Consider the following 17,555-nt stretch of genomic DNA (forward strand, 5'->3'; position numbering starts at 1 on the left):
ATCAATAAAGCTCAAAAACTGATGAGAACCTGTTCAGTCAAGTTGAGGTACATATTGCAAAACAGTTACAATAAACGTTAAAGCTCTTTGAGCACCGGATTGCTTCAACCAGCAAATAAAGTTCGGAAAGTGATGTTCGGCTCAGATAGTCGAGTAAGACAACTCGCCCGAATATGTGTGAGTTGTCCGGACGTGAGGACGTGAAAGATGTTGAGGGACACAGGCAGGAAAGAAGGGAAGAATACATAACTTGAACAGAGCGAAGTGTGCACACAATTTTGAGGACCATTGTGATCAATCAATACAGTGATAATCGGTCTTCACATTGAGCAGGTTCGTACAGCAAATACCCGAAACACAATTGGTAATTTATAGGTACTTATAGGTAAGTTTGATTTTACTGATACAGGTTCATGTAACTGCAGAGTAGTTATATAAATCTGATAAACGGATGTATCAGTAAAATGTAACAATAGAGACTAGAGAGATCAACGTTTTATAGATGTGGGACAACCACGAAAAAAAGAAGAACACTATGCCCTGAGTCAGAAAAGTCGAGGCAAACTATAAAAATGTGACATGCGGATCTGTAGCGATTTCCTCGAGGATCAGCGCTACCTGTGAGTCACATACATCCATATCGGGTGGCATTTTTAGCGGTAGCGGCAGGGGTCGCACCACATCCGGCATCGTTGTGTACAAACTCGCTGGACGACGTCGCCTTACGTCGTTTGTCGTAAGCAGGTCGGGACAGTTATTCTCAGACTCTTCTTGTAAAGAGAGTTTTTTGCCTGGAATATGAATTTGTGTCAAACATCTCTTCCAGTTTGTTGGTAGTCTATTGGATCTGTGGAAATATCCCGGAAAAACAATAGCAACAACGTGTGGGTCAACGAGTGGCCTGTAAACAAAACCAAGCGGTATCAATCTAAGCGCTCGATAATGCTTGAACTATAGCCAAGATTGGTATTGATCGTTGGAAGTGAAAGCTGTGAGTGACGTATCTCAAAAGCAGGATGAATTACAGCAAGCAAAAGTCACTAGATCATGCGCCCCTGCGCGGATTAAATTCGTCAGTGGTGTTTTCCGTGATCCACACAGAATACATTGTACTTGACGCCCAAAAACGGGTGGGTTACGGGAAGAGAGTCTTTGGGATTCGTCTGGCGTGTACCGTGTTCAGTGTTTCCCATCTAAATGCGGGTGATTTGAGAGTGTAAGTCACTTACGGTCCTCATCACCCTTCAGAAAGCATTGAGATTCAGGAGCAGTACTTCATGGTCAATGAACGACAATCAGGCAGTGTTTATCTCCTCTGATAAACTGTAATAGGAGCCATGAATCTAAATGATTTTCATAAAGCACCCTCCCTGCTCATCAAAACCCACAGAGGTCTTGATATGGGGTTGGTTCGTGTTTGGTCAAAACTCATACGTTCTGTTCATTTTTGCTGCTATGTTCTCGGACTCAGGGGACAGATCCTCCTAGATTCAACCTCCGTTTTGGAGTTTTCATGACGTATTTGCGCTGAGATCCCAGAGTTGTGGAAAGTTTTGATTCCGCAAACACATCTAGGTGTCCCTTTACCCAAAAACAGTGAACATCTTGTTTCTTCTATGTAACCATGCAATAGGAGTAGGGAAGGTCATACTCACGATTACGTGCGAGTTCGCTGGTGATATTTCCACAAAGATCACGTTATTCCGTTCGGTGTTGGAAAACGAGGGCCATCCTATTCAAATTGGTGGAGATGTAAAGCAGACAGAACGGATTCTTTTCTGAGCTGTCCATGAGTTATGAATCATATTTTCATGTTCGTGTTTTGACCCATGTAATAGACCATGTTTTCCACAACTTCGTTTGAAAGAATATTTTAAGCTCCATTGTTGCTTTATATATGAATACCGTAGAGAGTGAAAAGTGTGAAGGTCAACTTCAGCGTCTCTACGTCTGCAATGCATCTCAGACAACAACTGAAAGCAAAGTCTTACCGATTTCGCTCTTTTGCAAGCAGTTATTACTGGTTAGCTTGTCCATAATAGGCAAGGGAAGCGGATGTATGGTCGAGGCCTGGGTACTCCCGTGCGAATTCTCCTCGGCTGAAAATCGAAATATTCACTAACTGGTGAACAAATCACAGCACGTAGGAAGGGGAAAAGAACGCTTCACAACAGAAACCACCCACATCCAGGTCGATAAGAGGGATTGGATGCTGTAGACATGGGTTTGTATGCGGACGTGTAATTGTCTTGATTGTAGGTGAATTGACTGAAAACATGCACATCACATGGTTATCGATTTGGGGCGGAGCCTATGAGACATCAAAAAGTGCAAATGTGATGGCACTTGGTTGGAGGAGTTGATTGGTATGTCAACAGGAAAAAGCGGAAAAGTATAGCAGCGTCAAAACGACATGAAACACGTACGCAACTGCGTACGCGGCCTGTCTTGAGGGGCTTCGGTGGAGCGTAGCGGCTGGGAGCGTGGTGAAACCCTTGCTGCCACCGCCCATCATTGCAGTATACAACGGTCCCACCTCGGTCCCAGCTGCTGCCTCCCCCGCGTTGTTTCGAGCGCGTACGCAAATGGACCGCAACTACACTCGTGATTCATGTCGTTTTGATCTGTCTATAATGTGCTCTAGCCCGCAATTGCGACCTGCTCATCTTTTGATGTTAAATTTCCATTGGGTGTGACTACACTTGGATGAAAAATGGGTCACATGCAGAGTGTCTGAAAGGGGATTCACGAGGGGAACTGGTAAATAAATGTGCCACCACTGATTTCAATAACTGGTCCGGAAAAGAAGAATTATTGGTGAGATGGAAATGCGATTGTGCAAGCGAACCTCATAAATCGCATCTGCTGATTGACCAATCGTCCTACCGCAGACTGTCGTGTCCTGACATTTTTATACGGTTGGAATAATACGATGTACACCTAAAATTGTGCGGTTGTTCGGGGGTCACTACGTCACTCGTTCGTTGTTCTCTCTTGTATTCGCACTAGTATGATACACACTTTTACTGTGTTTGCTTGTCACAGTAGTAATATAGAAAACACAGTATCTTTAAGAATCGATTAAATTAATCGATTTCTTTGAAATACCTTAAGGGCCGACTATTCTGAAAAATCCCTGGAATCGCTTCATATATTTCAGCACCGTTCTGCCTCTTGCTCTACCTCTGTTCCTAAGGTTGAGATTAAAGGGTAAAAAGAAAGTGTCCGGCGGTAGTCAATCTGCTTCGAATGCCCATTCGACTTCAATGCAGAATCATTTGAAGCCTACGAACACATGCACAACGGGAATTGCTTAAACTAGCCGCCGACGTATCAGCTTAGTGTCAAGGTCCTTCGAGACAAGCTTGACACCAAATTATCAAACTTGAAGCGAAGCGGGAAGGCTTCGTTGGCCACGGACGGTTCCTTACCATCGAGTGAGTAGTCACATGCAAGTTACATTTGCTATTTCCGCTAAGCCACGAGCAACATCGAAATGGTGGAAGCCAAGCGTGGTCCACTCTGTGGCAGTGGCATAGGGGTCCACATCCACAGCGTACCGTAGCTTGTCGATGTCCACCTCTAGTAACTGACCCTAAAGCCCAGAATTGTCTCTCGAATATTCGCCATTCTTGAATTCTTGAACCACATTTTTTTACGAAATGACAATTGCATGGTATATTTGGACCAACTTGGTGTGGGGTTACGGTGCGTGTGGATGTGGACCCTATGCCGCTGCCACGGGGTGGTGTAGAATTATAGAAGAGAAGGGAATTACGAGGATTGGAACTTTCGTGGAAGATACTACGGGGCCGCCGAAAAAATTGGAAGAGACTCACGTGATAACCTAGTACTTGATGTACAGTACAACAAGCTCTTCATATGGTTAGCTTTGCTTGGCAGCAACCCTCGAACTACCCACTGCATAAGGAGTCCATGTTGTCGTTCGCAGCCGCCTACACGCACAGCAAATGCGATTCGAAACCTCTTACCTTCGGAGCGAAGAAGCACACCAACGCAACGGTACCCGACAACGATATGCACATGCACAAAGATGTGATTTGTATCTGTAAAAAGATGCAAATGAACAAAAGCAGAAATTCATTGTTCCTTTCTCACCTCTCTAATTAATACTTCCCTGCTGAGGGCCAATTTCCGATTATCAGAAAAGTTCATAATTCCAGTTTTCGTTCATCATAAAAGTTGAAAATGAAGTTGCTTGGCTTACCCGGAAATTATTTTGCGTAGCAAAATAAATCGGTCCAAATGACAACCACAGAATACATGTACTGTACATAGTAAAACCGATATGACGTGTTTCGTTGAAATTTTCGGGAATTTTCCTCGTTTTAAATGCGTACACTGTACATGCGACGATAAGCAGTAAATTATACAGCAATGAAACCAAAAGATGCGAAGCGGTTGCCTGCAAGTATGTTTCATATCAGGGAAAAATCGAGCTAGTCGTCGAGCTCCACCGACCTTGCAGGTGAGCACCGCCTCAGTGCGCGATGGGAACACCACCTTGGTGCCTGGGGGATCGACCAGTAACCAAACGATTGATCCAAACAGTTGCACTGACACAATGGAAACGCAAATTCCCACCTGAAAATATGGTTCAAAAGGGAACATAGGTAGGTTAATGAGAAGAGAAAATTGTGCACATGGTGACTATTTTCCAGGGAAAAGATGTTTTATACGTGAGCTGATAGAGTTATGTTGCCTCGGAGCGTAAATCAATAGTCGGACGAGAAGCACAGGCGACTGAGGTTGTGGAAATAATTTTAAAAAATGTTGAAATAATTAGTTGAGCAGGTAAACAAAGGCAAACAGCACATTTTCATCCCGCACAGAGCAAGTCCGTCGAGAACAACCACTCACTCTCTCATTCACCTTCCCTTTCATTCGTTCTCTCTCTCCTTCATTATCTCACTCACCCAGTCCCTCTCATTCGCTCCCTTCTTCACTCTCTTCTCTCTCTCTCTCGCTCACTCTCCTCTCTCGTATTCAGTCTTTCCTTTTTTCTCTGAAGCGAGTACAATATGATGGCAAAGACAAACGAGAAGCGAATCGTAGAAGACAGACGACTTCTAAGACCTTCCCTTACAAGATGAATAAATAGGAATAGCGCAATAAGTAGAGGAGAATACAAGTAATATAAAAGAAAGTCTCATCCACAGAAGAAATAATAACTCCTTGATGGTTTTTTTTCAGTGCAAGGTGAGGTCAGATGTAAGAGGCGAAAAGAGACAAGTTTGCGGACAGATTATTGAGATTATTATTACAATGCATTTTTACAATTACAAAAATCAAGGAAAAGACACTACCTGTGCTGTTGGTGTGATACACCGTGGCCGTTGTGCACTATCTGGCTTGAAAACCCGCGCTAATCGGTTGGTCTTCGTGATAATAGCAGCATAAATAGCCGACATCGATAGTCCCATCAAGACCTTTAAATGCATGCATGAAGACTTTCAAGGCAAACGTTATGAATTTTGTCACATTGGACTTTCTAAACGTCCGATGAAAAGTTCCGCTATTGCGAATTTCTAAGACACTTGTAATTAATCGATATACATAGCTTACCCTGGTAAAAGCGCATGATGGTGCAGAAGGCTGTGAAACGAGGAAAAATGTGAGGAGGTAGCACATCGATATACCACTGATCATACAGTAACATAATTCTCGACCAGATGCCATGATCTTCAAAAGAAAATCAACGATTAACAAGGTGCCGCTGCCTAGCAAATCGATAGCTATTCTAACCACTGGCGTATTGGAGAATTTTAAGAAGACACCGACAACGAATATAGTCGATGTCAAGCCAAGCAGTGAAAAACCTGCTGGTATCAGCGCCCATGCGGAGTCCCATCTGAAACCATTCATCACTACCATACAGTAAGTCCTGTTAATAGGTACGGTACGTCGTTCCACTCACCTCATAGACACTGGAGGGATGGGCACGCAGTAGCTTTGGGTCTCATCTGGTACTTCCCCCTCAGGGCACATATCACACCTGAAAGAAGGAGGAAACCGTCGTTTCTCCGCACATTGATTCATTGATCGATAAAAAAAACCTCGTGACATTGATTATGATACTTGTCGCAATGTCGCACGGAATACAAGCCCAACAACAAGTTTGATCCTGATATGCGCTGGAAAGAGGTGAATTCTTAGGCAAGTTGATCGAATTCAGATCAATCGAGATGGATTTGGCCGGCCTTCAATTGCTTACTTAGGAAAGACTCCAGCTTCCAACACTCAAATCCTTTGCGAACCAAAACAAATCTACAAGAAAGGAGCTTTGTCAGCGTCACCGACCCTCACAGAGGATGCGCGAGAGACAAAACGGTCGCATATGAAGCGTAGAATTTAAGAACATAATAATTATGCCGCCGAAAAAAAAGAAAGCGAGGAGCAGGAGGCAGTACGAAATCTTTGAGAGGAAAATTGTTGAGCACTTTCACGTGCTGGATTTTTATATCAAAAATTCTCAGCGTGCTGAAGCGAAACGCGGGCGAGAACAAGCTAAAAGCGAAAAATAGTGTTATTTGAGAAAAAGAAAAAAAAAATGCGATACCGATAATGTCCTCGAGGGCAGTCCGTAGAGCAGACAGAGAGGGGACTCTCGCCATGAGCCAACCGAAAGCCTCGACGAACTTGTTCTACCCGAATTTCGAATGAGTCCTCCGTTGATCGCCATTTTCCGACCTCAAAGTTAAGGTATTGATTCAAAGAACATTAAAGTTGTTTTGAATCTGTAAAAATCTCTTAAAATTGCACTGTTGAATGCAGCATGCCACGAATCTGACGTGCTGAAGGAATGCACAGGGAAAGGCTAGAGATGGAGTTGTAGATTGCGAGATCCGAGGTGGTTTTCTCCCTGATCGTCGCGAAAAATGATGTGGGAACCGCTAAAGTTCTTACGAGGTACGTTAAAACGCTCCTCTATGCACACGTCCCGTCTCGTTAGCAGCCTAATCATCCGGTTTACTTGAACAGCGTGGTGAGAAGACATCACTTATCCTCGACCCCTCGCACGAGGACGCGGCGCGTGCACGAGGGTGGTGCGTTGCAATTAAAACCGTCGCAAGAAACGGTGTCTTCCACACCGTTTTTTACCCCCTCTATTCCCGCAATCTACGACTCCATTTCTAGCTTTTTCCCTTGGTTCCCTCACCACATCAGCTTCGTGGTATGCTGCTTTTGATGGGTGGGTAATCACTAAAGACCGTCGATTAGGGATAAATGAGACAATGAGACACCTCTGATCCCGCAATCTAAAACGCCGCTTCCAGCTTTTCGTGGTATGGTGGCTTCAATCAAGTAGTATGAGATTATTCTGCTCACCTTGTGATAGATTCCTTTGTTGTCCAGTTGGAAAACGTCATAACGTCCGATACCGTCTCCATTAGCGTCGATAAGTGGAGGTTCGTTTTCTGAAATAACAGACATTTATCGACCTCAGGTTGGGGACGCATGGCTAATTGACACACGGAGTAGCTGCTGATCCTTGTTTATTGTCCTGTTTGCATGAAAAATTTAGCATATCCTGTACTTTCTATGCTGATTAAGACTGTTATTTTGAACTTTTTTTTTGCATCAGGGATACTCCCTAACACACTATTGATTGATAAGGGAGAGTTCTGGCACACGTACCACTAAGCGACACATTTCTATAATACTTCTGTAGACGATCACCGAGAAACCGGGACGTTGATAAAGTACAACGATGGAATTCCCTGCTACCACATTCATCCTGGAAAATAGCGGTTTAAACCGAAGAGAGCCAAGCCGTAAACATAAATAAGCAGCACTGCTAACAAATAATAAATACAAGTAAATAATTACCACTATGTATTTTGAAATAGCTCTAGCTAGCACGCGTACTGTATCGACAACAAATGGCACATATGATTCCTGAAAAGAAAAAGACTATTTCTTTCATGGATGACGTCACCGTCAACAAAATTATCGACCTGTTTGAGTGTATAATTGATATAGTCGAAACATTCGCCAAAATACTGTAGTTCACTGTTCCTATTACAGCCTAATGCATCCCAATATTCCTCCAGGAATGTGGAACCGGTTGGCGACAGTTTCCGGAAGAAAGTGATATAGGCTGCAAAAATCAATATTTCACTCCATTTACGTTTCCTCCCCTTCCTTGGGAGATTTTTTCCATAAATAGGCGGTGAGCGTTGTGTACCTTTCTCTTCCCTTACGTAGGGTGCTATGGTAATCGAACCGGCTAGGAGGTGTTCCAGTCTCAATACGACGGACTGCTTGATTCCCCATGAATCACTGGCGACGAACCTGTATGCGCAGATACTGTACATCGAAAGTGCACAGCTGTTTATCGCTATATCATGATCGTCAGGTAAATAACAATTTCGGAAAATTTGCACATTTGCTGCCGCCGAAATACTGCGATGTTGGAGACAGAGTCCTGTGAGGAAAACTTGCTTCAGGATCGTTTTTCTACTAAGGGCATATCAAGCAGTTGACGATGTTGGGATCCCTCGACGAATAAATAGGGGTTAGATCAGGACTATGAGCGTGACCGCGCTCAGTTCTCCTTCACTGTTCGAATGCTCCTACGAGGCACTCAGTCGGGTCACATCTGTGAGCACAAGCGGCGCTCCTTTAATGGGCTCCTGATTTTGCCTCCCCTCTGGCGCGTATGCCCGCTCTCGCATATGTGATACGTTGCTATGTGCATCGTGCGAAGATTCGGTCCCAGCACCATGTCATGCGCATGTTTTCAAGTCTATTGGTGGAAATTGAGTATGATGAGCATGAGCAGCTCATACTGATGATGTACGTCTTCAACGTACTCTTTTTGTGGACAGATTCGAACGTCGTCAACCTTGTGGTGTGTTGCCTTTAACTTACCTCGAACGCATCACCCCACGAATCTGGGGTGGTACGGGTTTCGAGCGGGGCGGGGTGGGCGCAGTGGTTGCGCACTGCAACAGAAGCCGTAGTAAGAAACAGTCCCGGGGTCGTCCGTCCACACTGATACAGAGAGAGATGAGCGGAATCACCCTTTTCCCACAATCTACAACCCCATATAGGCATTACCCGCGTGAAACCCGTACCACTCCAGATTCGTGGGGTGATGCTTTTAAGAAATATGCAGACTTTCTTAGCGCAACTGTCACATCTACATAATCTTTTAGAAGTAATTCAACATTTTCGTCAACTATCCCTCAAATGTTGGGACTTGAACGTTTTAAGTTTTTTTTTTATCTTACATATTTTTTCTCAATGGTAATAAACATTAACATAAAAACATTTCATTCAACATTAAAGGCATCGAATCTGAGGTGGTACGGATTTCAGATGGAGTATGTCAGTTTCCGATCGCGTGTACACATTTAAAGGCATCACCCCACGAATACTGTGTGGTACGGATTTCAGGTGGATTATTCGTATACGGGATCGTAAATTGGGGAGAGGGAGGTGATTTCGTCCATTCCTTCCTCATTGCCGTAAAAAACGGCCCGGAAGATGCGGCGCGTGCACAAGGCGCTCCAATCGAACTCGTTGTGGAAAATAGGGCGCCGGAGCGCCCGAAGCCGTATCTTCCGGGCCGTTTTTTACGGCAATTAGGAAGAAATGGACGGAATCACCTCCCTCTCCCCAATTTACGATCCCGTATACGAATAATCCACCTGAAATCCGTACCACACAGTATCCGTGGGATGATGCCTTTAACTGAGTACACGCGATCGGAAACTGACAGCGTTGTTCTGTAGTTGTTGCAACCTTTTGTGAAATTTTTGCGCTCAAAAAAAATAGAGTTAACTTTCAAGAAACTACTTACTGTCAAGTTAATTACTGTCAAGCCAAGCAAGGAGACACATTTGGTCGCCGTTGTAATACTTGTTCATTTGATATTATAGATAATTAAAAAATCCAGTGATGAAATCTCCAGTTCTCGAAAAAGTTGCAGAAACCCTATCAAGACCCCATTCGTACGCTGATCTGACATAATACTCGCGAACAAACAACGCGAAAAAAGCGACAGCAGCAGCGAACAGCGTTTAGATACAGTGCCAGTTCCCATTCCACATCAAATCAATAGTCAGATAAAATCCTGACGTATCAATAACCACCCATGGCACGGAACTCACCAAAAGTGTCGATCTAGTTCCTTGTGACCTTCCTTGATGAGTTTATCCAGGGTGTGAAGCAGTCGTTTCAGGTTGTCCTCGTCGACAAACATCACCACGCCACGTGCTTTGCGCGTACGATGCATACGGATGAGAAGATCGCTAAAATATTGATTTGACAGATAAAACGACTAGGACGATGACAATCCCTTCATATCCGGAGAATATGAATTTGACGAAAGCAGTATTTGTTGCTATGTAATCGAACAAAATTTGATCAACGTCCAAACAACCTTCTCGCTGGCATATATCCAGCAATAGGTCTTCCTTACAAATATTTTCTGCTGCTTTTTTTTTTAAAACTATGCCTTAAGGTGGTTAACTCCACCTTTTTGGACATATTTCCTAGAACAGGGGGGGGGGGAGAAGTATGATTATGGTGGGTCAAAACGACATGAAGCACGAACAGTTGCGTAGGCGGCTGCGCTCGAAGCGGCGCGGCGGAGCGTAGCGGTTGTGGTCGTGCAAGGACCCGGTGCCGCCACCCACCTCTGCACTTCACCATGGTCCCACTTCAATTTCAACCGCTGTCTCCACTGCACCGCTTCTAGCGCAGCCGCTTACGCAATTGTCCGTGCTTCATGTCGTTTTGACCCTACTATATTCGTACTTTCCCTCCCCCTGTTGGACACATACACAGGAAAAATAATTTACTGTAGTGGAAAAAAGAGATTGTTAAACAGACTTTTAGAGGTGAAAGATCAACGGGTGTAGCTAAGGGAAATTTGAGAGAAAAAAGAGACGCTTCAGTACCTCAAAAGAGGTGAATAGGAGAAAAAACAGCTAAAATGTAAGTGATGCTGAATCCTATAAGATAAGAAACAAAACAATGGAAACATGAGTTGAAGGGCACTTTATGCAGGAAAAAAGGTAAGGGGAAACGAAATTGAAAATGCACAGTGAACAACGGAGAAAAAGTACTGTAAACACTGTCAAGAAATCAATGAAAATAACTGAACACCTAGAAACGTTCAGCTTCCAACGAGTAACTTGAAACAATGTAAAAGAAAATGAAAAAATATCAAAAAAGAGGAGCGAATGGTGGGGAGACGGGAAGAGTAGGTTTGAGAAGATGAATGAATACTGAAGATGTTGGACGGAAAAGGAGAGAGAAACCGGAGAAAAACAGTAGGAAATAAACTTATCAACTAACGAAGACGAAAACCAGGTGAACTGTTGAGCATTTCTAATTCATAGAAACGAAAAAAAAAACATGTGATAGGTAAGGAGAGAAAAGCGACAAGAATGAAATACGAGCGCGTGCGAATACCTGAATGTATCGCCTATTTTTTGAGCTCCAAAAATCTTCTAAGATCACTAAGGAGTTACAGGAACATCTACATAAAAAAAATCTGTTCCCCATATATACAGCATCCAACGCGAACTGTCAGAATACAGTCAGCTTGAACATCGGAAGGGAGTTTCACTTTCGTGGTGGCGCAGACAACGCAAATAAAAAAACGAAGCACTGTGAGCGTTGCAGTTCTAGAACACATCACGCGCCGCACCAATACAAAACGTTAACGCGGTCGCGCACCGAAAATTCTTATCCGTCCATCGCCGGCTGATCTTATGTATGTCGCCGTCAATACAGATACCCAGCTCAGTCGCAGCCGCTCGAAATGAATCCATGCCGCGTTCACCTAAAACTAAGAAATTAATCTATTGTTGTGTGACTTCGTCGAGGATACGGTAGGTACCCCACCGTACGAGCCTGTATCAGCAATCGCGTGCACGTATGTCCAATCGAGTTCGCGAACCTTTAAAAAAACAAGTGAAATCGTCTTGAAAAGCATCGGTATTTTTAAATGGAGGGCAAAGAAAAAGAGGAACAATGTTGCTCCATTCCTGTTTAAAAGATCGACAGGCATCGTTTCTGAAACAGAAGACCAATCTTCGCTGTCAAAGCGAAGAGAGTCGGAAAAATTATTTCACATAGCAAATAATCTGTGAAGACATCGTCTGTGGTGGGAATTCTACCGAATCTGATCAATAGCTATCATTTTAGAAGTGCATCTCACCACCTGTCAAGCAAACGGTTTAAGTGGTTCAAGTTGATTCCAAACAATTCCACCCACTAGAAATCGATCAATATGCATCTTTCCAACAGCAAAACATTCATTTCTCCGACCTCCCAATAACCGCTCGATCCTACGGATCTTCAAAATTCCCTCGTCGAAAAAAAAAAAGAATTTCGTATCCGATGCTGACAAGCCGCATTCATTACGAGGGACACGCATCATGTGAAAAGCTCTCAAAACGATGTCATCAGACATTTCATCTGTTGCCAGTTGACGTCAACAAAAACAATGAGGAAACAGGAACACGAAAACAACACGGTTCAATTTATTACGTACGATTTTCGTATTCGGTTACGTATGATTTGCACACGAGAATGAATGTCACCTACCACACGAGCCATCACTTGCGCTTGGAGATTGTCCGGTGGCACAACACGAGAAAAGTAGCCGAAACGAGGTTTCTCACTCAGCTCTGCTCCCGTGGACGAGTAGCTGACCTGTGGAATCTGAAATCTGCGGGTTAGTGCAGTTACTGGGGGTACTAAAGTTATTGGGGGTGGCTAGTTACATCATGTGGGATCGCTTCAGACTTTTTGTCATTGCTACTTATAACTATTTGGTTTTAGCGTTATTAATTAACGAATTTTTGTCTCAAGATTTCTGTCATCGATGTCTTATTAATTGGTGTTAGCTTTATTTTTCATTGAAATTTCATCACCTCTTTATTGTTATTTATTGCTAACTTCTATTTTCATTCTTTTTTTTCAGACACCATTTTGCAGAAATTTGTAGACTCAGTGTATCCTGTGAAATGCACATTCTTCAGCATTCTTCAGAATAGCAACAAATTCTACCTAATCTTTCTCTTCTCTTGACATTTGTCACATTTATGGGATTTCTCAGAAATTTCTTAAGATGTTTATCCTGTGAAAATTGCTAATCCTTGTAAATTACAACTTCGATGCTTCGACACGGTTTGGCTTATTTTACGTGCACTTATTTTCATTAATATCCAGAACAACTGTTACAAAAGAGAATCTCAAATCAAGTACTGCTCCTCATCAAAGTTTTCTTAGAACTATCTTCTATGTACTCAAAAGGATAACAGAAACAAACAATTTGCAGGGAGTTCCGGACTCCATGTTTAGCTTGCTCAACTCTCAATGTTTAGCTATGTAGAAAAGCCCTTAACCCTTGAATAGAGGATAACCGTCATAAATAAACCTCACTCAAAGTTTCTAGACGCCAAAAACGGTAGAATTGCGGGAGATTCTGAAAAATTAATAAACAATTTCTGACGTCTAATGTATTTATTAAGGAATTTCCGTATTCTCATTTGTGAGCAAGCATCCACGACTCACATATTTTTGCTCAAAAATTCAGTTACGTGAAGTCAAACCTAATTTGGATTTTATCAAAGTCATGGATGTTTCGTTCAGTATTTGTAAACAACTATCAGAAAAATCTGCGTATAAGCACCGCTTTCGCCTCCTCTCCAGGCGGTTGAGTATTTCAGGCATCCAGAGGTGACCGCGTGCGAATCCGAATCTGATGTTCGGTCGATTGGCGTTCGGAAAGGTCAGAAGCCAGGGGCGGTTTATTCACGTGAAATGAAGCGTTTAAATGAAATGTACGAGGGATTTTCACCACTAAGAGCCACTCAAAAGATTGGTCAAATGCAGATCGATGGAAAGAACAAAGAAAGAAAATCCGAGGTAGGGAGGAGAATGGAGGGAGTAGGTGAAATATGCTAGATGCTTTCTTGGCAGAGTTTATATAGAGACAACAGATGTTATTGTACTTTTTTAGATTTTTGACACCCCAAAAAATGAACAGCGGTCTTGATTCCCAAGGCATTCGTTCCTGACTAACAGTACGGGCCTGAGCTTGCATTCAGCATTGAACAAACCATTCAAGTGGGAATTCGAAAGAGAAGTATTGGTGTTAGGGTATGAATTGAAACAACGTGCCTTAACGTCACCCAGAAAAAGGTCATCCAGAGCAGAAGACACTCTGGAAGTCCTGATCTCTGATTTAAGAAGTGGCGGAGACCTCCGCGAGGATTTCCGTTAGTTTTCTTCCTAAGATTCAGCAGTAAGGATACAGTGGGTACGCGATCGTGAGTACATGATCCTCTCAAAAAATTAAAAATTGCAAGAAACAGTTTGGAAAATTTCAAAAATTTGATTGAGCGATTTCACAATACCTCTCTCTCCGAATTCTCTGTCCCTGCGATAAAATATGACGGAGTAGGAGCAATGACGGTGGCCAGAATAATAGGAACATTTGTGCATCTCTGGCGTTCTTCATGACTTTCATTCTTTATTTCCAAGTTTTCCAGTTGGGAATGGAAAAAATAAATCAATAGGGATGTATCTTATTTAATTTCTCTTAAAACCTAAGATTTTCACTTGTTAGCGACTTCAGCACATTTCAAATTCTAAAAGTTTGTATAAACATTTAGGAATACCGTGGATGAAGCCAACAAGTAGATGAAACCTCAGATCCAGCTCAATTCTTCTCTTTTGACTTGGGTCTGAGGTAAAAATGAGAAATTGGCCTTGGTTGACAATGGATTCCTCCGGATAAATCTTGCAGTATCAGTAATTTCCACTCTCGTTTCATCGAAAAATTTCAGATCCAAGAAAATTTCATTTATATTGAGTTAGTCCATAAATAACACTATTTTCCAATTGCATTTAAAAAATTCTCAATTGCATTTGCAAATTAAGTGTTTTTAGGAAAAGAATTTTGGAATAGGGACGGTGAAGTTTTTTTGAAATGTTTTTTTTCGTTTCGATTCTTGTTTTTGCCGGCCCTCCCCTTCCTTCCCAATGTTCCACATGCGGAACTGTAGGAGAACTTGCGAACAAGACATGGAGGATAGCAGTTCATTTTTGGGTTCGTACATCCATGAGAAAATTTCTTTGCACTGAAAAACTTAAGCAACGGCAAGTGACTACTAGGAGCGAGTAGTCGCTTACTAGATAAAGGTCTTACACGGAAAAGAAAACTAAAGCGAACTGGATATAGCGGAAAGATGAGAGAGCACTATAGGAAGCAAGGGAGATAGCCATACAGATCTCAGACAAGAGGCATTTGTTCACCAAAATTCCAAAGAAGAAAGAACAGCATAGATCACCGTGTTATCTACGGGATCTCCTATGTGATCAGGGAATCTAGTGAACGAATAGGAAAATAGTAAGTTACCCGGAAAAGCTGCAGCATGCTGGCGACCATTACCGACACCTGGCTGCCAGCAGCGCCAACAACAGCGGCCACTGGCTGGCGATGGTAGCTGGCCGGCGAACCATCCTAGAACGAGTTCTATCCGTCAAACAACTTCATATACAGTTTACACTGGATACTAAATCAGGTGCCGGGTTCCTTTCAGCAGCAAAAAACACAACGACTGAGAAATACACAAAATTCTGCATAAAAAAGTTTCAACACTCGAAAGTTGTCAGGAAAGAAAATGCGACATGTCGGTTGCAATTGATTCGTTTTCAGCGAGAAAAATCAATAGCCATTGATTGCACTCACCGCACAAATCGCACCATCGCCACTGGACATTACTGATTTTATGAACTCCAGCGATTGTTCCAGAGCATGGCTGTCCACAGAGCTGGAAAAAAAACCAGTGAAAATTCATTTCAGTGTGAGTATGTGTTTTGATAATATTTTTAAAAATTCAAAGTGCTATGCATGTCGTTGGTCCGTTTTAGCAGTCAGTCATGAATTTCACGAATTTTCTGTTTCGGTTTTGAACTTCAGTCCCGTTTTAGGCGGTTGCGATATGTGAGCAGTAATGGACACCGAATCCTACGAAAATGTGTGACAATTTCTCCAGAAGATTTAATGTGCAGACCAGAAAAAGAGTCCGTAATTATAACTTACGATTCCACGATCTATGGTGATTTTTAGGTCTATTAAAATGTTTTTTGTGCAATTTGCGATTTTTTTAACGGAAGAACTTTAGAAAATAGAGAAACCTTTTATGGAAAAGGCATAAGCACTCCCCTCTCGTCTTCCTCTATTAAATTTCCAAAGAAGCTCGTCTATTTAATGCCATCCAATGGATAAACTGATCTCAAAAAGACTAATGGACGTCGCACATTTTCACATGAAATATGATTCCGTTTAAGGAGGCCGATGGAATTCGAACAATGTTGCTATTGAAGCTAGCAGTTACAAAGTACTACTGTACCCCTAGAAGAAAGAATTTCTTCCTAGAAAAAAAATAACTATGAGGCAAAATCAATCAAAATAACGCTAAACTTTGAAGTGGAAGATTTATGCTCTGTTTCTTCAACTCGTTTGAGCTGTTGTTACGCAAAATTAGAGAGGATACTGTAGGGATGCGGTAGGAAGCTTATCATGACCATGTTTTTTCTTCAGCTATATCCTTGGGTATAGCTTCTGGGCGATTTTATTTAAAGACCAATTTTTGTAATTTTCAAAGATGTTATCTCACAGGCGTAGTCATCAGCACTTCTTTTTTTTTGACCAACTCATTTCACATCTAGGAGCTACAATACACGTTTGCTCCGTTAGAAAACAAAGTTTCAGACTTTTTCGACAGAAAATAACCACAAAAAATTTACGGGGACTAGAATTCATTTCAAAAATCTTATACCAAACGGAGCTCATCCATGATTTTCTCATTCTATTGCGATCAATGCGATTACTAAAAGGAAGAGTCGACGACCAAGAGAAATCAATTATTGATTTTCTCCTGCGGCTCACCAAGTGTCCAAGATTTGTGCGCCAAGACTGGCTTGAGGCAGTAGGGTGTTATCCTGATTCACTTTCTCCAACGCATACAACATAGCCACCATACGTTGTACACCTTGATCTGCCTTAAACAAGCAGTTCTCGGCAGTAATTAATAGAAATTAAACAAAAAAGCCAAGAGCCACGCCCACTTTAATTTTTCCGCATTGTGATCCGTTTCTACCGGCTTCGTGAATAGGAAACAGACCCCCCAGTACGATTTCGCCAGGCACAGCGACCTGAACAGAGAAATGCCATCGCTCATAGGTCAAAATCAATGAATTGATTACCTGTCGAACGGCATTCATAGTTGCTGCGATATAGTACAGAAGCAACAATAGGATGGCGCCCCATCCCATATCACAGTAAGACCTGAATGAGATTTCATCTCGTTGGATGGCAGCAGAGAAAGGAAGAAATCATCAGCGATCAAAAAAGGCTTATTTTTTAATCCGAAATTTCTAGATGCGACAAAAATATGTACATCGATTGAAGTGATGATAGTGAAAGAAAAGCGAGGAAATAGATGATTAAGGAAGAAGAGCGAGCGCGACAGAATCGAAAAAAGATCAGTACCCCTCAA

The 17,555-nt window shown here is 42.4% G+C and overlaps 1 protein-coding gene across 3 annotated transcripts in view; it reads right to left on the bottom strand.

The window, feature by feature from the left end:
• RB195_001862 (uncharacterized protein) overlaps positions 1-17,331 on the bottom strand; it is a gene marked incomplete at both ends in the record, with an annotated part of 40,444 nt that extends 23,113 nt beyond the window's left edge. For 2 of the 3 annotated variants that reach the window (XM_064198836.1, XM_064198837.1), the window contains 27 exons: positions 619-791; positions 1,992-2,099; positions 2,186-2,268; positions 2,849-2,940; positions 3,993-4,067; positions 4,229-4,426; positions 4,483-4,605; positions 5,328-5,450; positions 5,587-5,703; positions 5,767-5,872; positions 5,939-6,016; positions 6,078-6,155; positions 6,581-6,711; positions 7,351-7,439; positions 7,660-7,759; positions 7,852-7,920; positions 7,980-8,122; positions 8,210-8,316; positions 10,140-10,280; positions 11,716-11,821; positions 11,884-11,938; positions 12,589-12,705; positions 15,410-15,514; positions 15,743-15,824; positions 16,946-17,058; positions 17,125-17,211; positions 17,263-17,331. In XM_064198836.1, coding sequence (XP_064054716.1) covers positions 619-791; positions 1,992-2,099; positions 2,186-2,268; positions 2,849-2,940; positions 3,993-4,067; positions 4,229-4,426; positions 4,483-4,605; positions 5,328-5,450; positions 5,587-5,703; positions 5,767-5,872; positions 5,939-6,016; positions 6,078-6,155; positions 6,581-6,711; positions 7,351-7,439; positions 7,660-7,759; positions 7,852-7,920; positions 7,980-8,122; positions 8,210-8,316; positions 10,140-10,280; positions 11,716-11,821; positions 11,884-11,938; positions 12,589-12,705; positions 15,410-15,514; positions 15,743-15,824; positions 16,946-17,058; positions 17,125-17,211; positions 17,263-17,331 — 2,868 coding nt within the window. Of the gene's footprint in view, positions 1-564; positions 792-1,991; positions 2,100-2,185; positions 2,269-2,848; positions 2,941-3,992; positions 4,068-4,228; positions 4,427-4,482; positions 4,606-5,327; positions 5,451-5,586; positions 5,704-5,766; positions 5,873-5,938; positions 6,017-6,077; positions 6,156-6,580; positions 6,712-7,350; positions 7,440-7,659; positions 7,760-7,851; positions 7,921-7,979; positions 8,123-8,209; positions 8,317-10,139; positions 10,281-11,715; positions 11,822-11,883; positions 11,939-12,588; positions 12,706-15,409; positions 15,515-15,742; positions 15,825-16,945; positions 17,059-17,124; positions 17,212-17,262 lie in introns of those variants that run through there. The other variant, XM_064198835.1, reaches the window with a different exon arrangement.
• Between the last annotated feature and the right edge of the window lie 224 nt (positions 17,332-17,555).

Source organism: Necator americanus, chromosome IV, assembly GCF_031761385.1.
Source record: "Necator americanus strain Aroian chromosome IV, whole genome shotgun sequence".
NCBI classification, from domain to species: Eukaryota; Metazoa; Nematoda; class Chromadorea; order Rhabditida; family Ancylostomatidae; genus Necator; species Necator americanus.